Genomic DNA, 2478 nt, shown 5'->3' on the forward strand with positions numbered 1-2478 from the left:
GAGATCATTCCACACTCTGTGTTCTACTACCCAGGTCTGGTGTTGGAGATCATTCCACACTCTGTGTTCTACTACCCAGGTCTGGTGTTGGAGGTCATTCTACACTCTGTGTTCTACTACCCAGGTCTGGTGTTGGAGATCATTCTACACTCTGTGTTCTACTACCCAGGTCTGGTGTTGGAGGTCATTCTACACTCTGTGTTCTACTACCCAGGTCTGGTGTTGGAGATCATTCTACACTCTGTGTTCTACTACCCAGGTCTGGTGTTGGAGATCATTCCACACTCTGTGTTCTACTACCCAGGTCTGGTGTTGGAGATCATTCTACACTCTGTGTTCTACTACCCAGGTCTGGTGTTGGAGATCATTCTACACTCTGTGTTCTACTACCCAGGTCTGGTGTTGGAGGTCATTCCACACTCTGTGTTCTACTACCCAGGTCTGGTGTTGGAGGTCATTCTACACTCTGTGTTCTACTACCCAGGACTGCTGTTGGAGCTCATTCTACACTCTGTGTTCTACTACCCAGGTCTGGTGTTGGAGCTCATTCTACACTCTGTGTTCTACTATCCAGGTCTGGTGTTGGAGATCATTCCACACTCTGTGTTCTACTACCCAGGTCTGGTGTTGGAGATCATTCTACACTCTGTGTTCTACTACCCAGGTCTGGTGTTGGAGATCATTCTACACTCTGTGGATCTCCTGAGTGTATTTTCTGATGTTTAATCAGAGAACTTGAATGAGAGTATCTCTTGTCACACTGATCACAGCCATAAGGCTTCTCTCCTGTGTGTGTTCTCTGGTGTACTGCCAGGTTGCTTGAGGTAGAACAACTCGTCCCGCAGTCAGAGCAGTGGTAAGGTTTCTCTCCAGTGTGGGTTCTCTTGTGTGATATCAGGTTACTTGAGGTAGTACATCTCTTCCCACAGTCTGGGCAGTGGTAAGGCTTTTCACCAGTGTGGGTTCTCTGATGTACTATCAGTATGTCTAATAAAGCAAAACGCTTCCCACATTCAGAGCAGTGGTGAGGCTTCTCTCCTGTGTGTGTTCTCTGGTGAGATTTTAAATGTGATGATCTAACAAAACCCTTCCCACAGTCAGAGCAGTGGTAAGGTTTTTCTCCCGTGTGTATTCTCTGGTGTACAATCAGGTGACTTGGCTGAGTAAAACTCTTCCCACATTGATCACAGCTATAAGGTTTCTCTCCTGTATGTGTTCTCCGGTGTGTTATCAGATAGCTTGAGGTAGTAAAGCTCATTCCACAGTTGGTGCAGCGATAAGGCTTCTCTCCAGTGTGTATTCTCTTGTGTACAGTCAGGTTTGATGACTGAGTGAATCGCTTCCCGCATTGATCACAGCCATAAGGCCTTTCTCCTGTATGTGTTCTCTGGTGTATAATCAGTTCACTTGAGGAGGTTAAGCTTTTCCCACAGTCTGAGCAGTGGTAAGGCTTCTCTCCAGTGTGTGTTCGCTGGTGCAGCTTTAAACGCTGTGATGTTGAAAAGGCCCTCTCACAGTCAGAGCAGTGGTGATGCTTCTCTCCTGTGTGTGTCAACTGGTGTTTTGTCAGGTTCCCTAGTTGAGAAAATCTCTTCAAACAGTCAGTGCAGCTATAAGGTTTCTCTCCTGTATGGATTCTGTGGTGTATTTTAAGTTCTGTTGAAGAGGTGAAACTCTTCCCACAGTCAGAGCAGTGGTGAGGTTTCTTCCCTGTGGATCTCCGCTGGGGTTTCTTGAGGTGTTCTGATCTGGAGAGACTCTTCTCAGCCTCGTCAGCATCACGATGTTGTTGAGGCTCCCCAGAGGATCCACGACAGTCACGTCTCTCTCCTGTGTGAACGACAAAGTCAGACAGTCAATGTAGTGAATGTTTAAATGCTTTTACAAACCTTTTTTTGACAATTGTCTTCTAACAATAAGATGGTCAAGTGAAGAACAATAGTCAGATTTTGTCTTCATTTTTCACAGGAGTAAAGTAGATGTCAGTCTGACAATAAGTTATTAAAGTTGTTGAAACCTTCAGCAGCGATCCAGACGACTTTAGATCACCAATATTATTAATGGTATTATTTTATTATCAGCTTTACTGATTATCAGGTAAACCACAGCCAATAAAAACCACAGCCAATAAAACCACAGCCAATAAAACCACAGCCAATAAAACCAGAGGAAATAAAACCACAGCCAATAAAACCACAGCCAATAAAACCACAGCCAATAAAACCAGAGGAAATAAAACCACAGCCAATAAAACCACGGGAAATAAAAACCACAGCCAATAAAACCATAGCCAATAAAAACCACAGCCAATAAAAACCACAGCCAATAAAACCAGAGGAAATAAAACCACAGACAATAAAACCACAGCCAATAAAACCACAGCCAATAAAACCACAGCCAATAAAAACACAGCCTATAAAAACCACAGCCAATAAAACCACAACCAATAAAACCACAGCCAATAAAACCAGAGGAAAT

The 2478-nt window shown here is 44.0% G+C and overlaps 1 protein-coding gene across 1 annotated transcript; it reads right to left on the reverse strand.

Moving 5' to 3' along the window:
• Positions 1-421: 421 nt before the first annotated feature.
• On the reverse strand, positions 422-1852 carry LOC118938492 (zinc finger protein 239-like; the record flags this gene model as incomplete). Its single annotated transcript, XM_036942531.1, has 1 exon — positions 422-1852. A coding segment is annotated over one exon (1173 nt), but the record flags the coding sequence as incomplete, so codon positions are not given.
• Between the last annotated feature and the right edge of the window lie 626 nt (positions 1853-2478).

The sequence above is a fragment of the Oncorhynchus mykiss genome, chromosome 13 (genome assembly GCF_013265735.2).
Source record: "Oncorhynchus mykiss isolate Arlee chromosome 13, USDA_OmykA_1.1, whole genome shotgun sequence".
Lineage (NCBI taxonomy): Eukaryota > Metazoa > Chordata > Actinopteri > Salmoniformes > Salmonidae > Oncorhynchus > Oncorhynchus mykiss.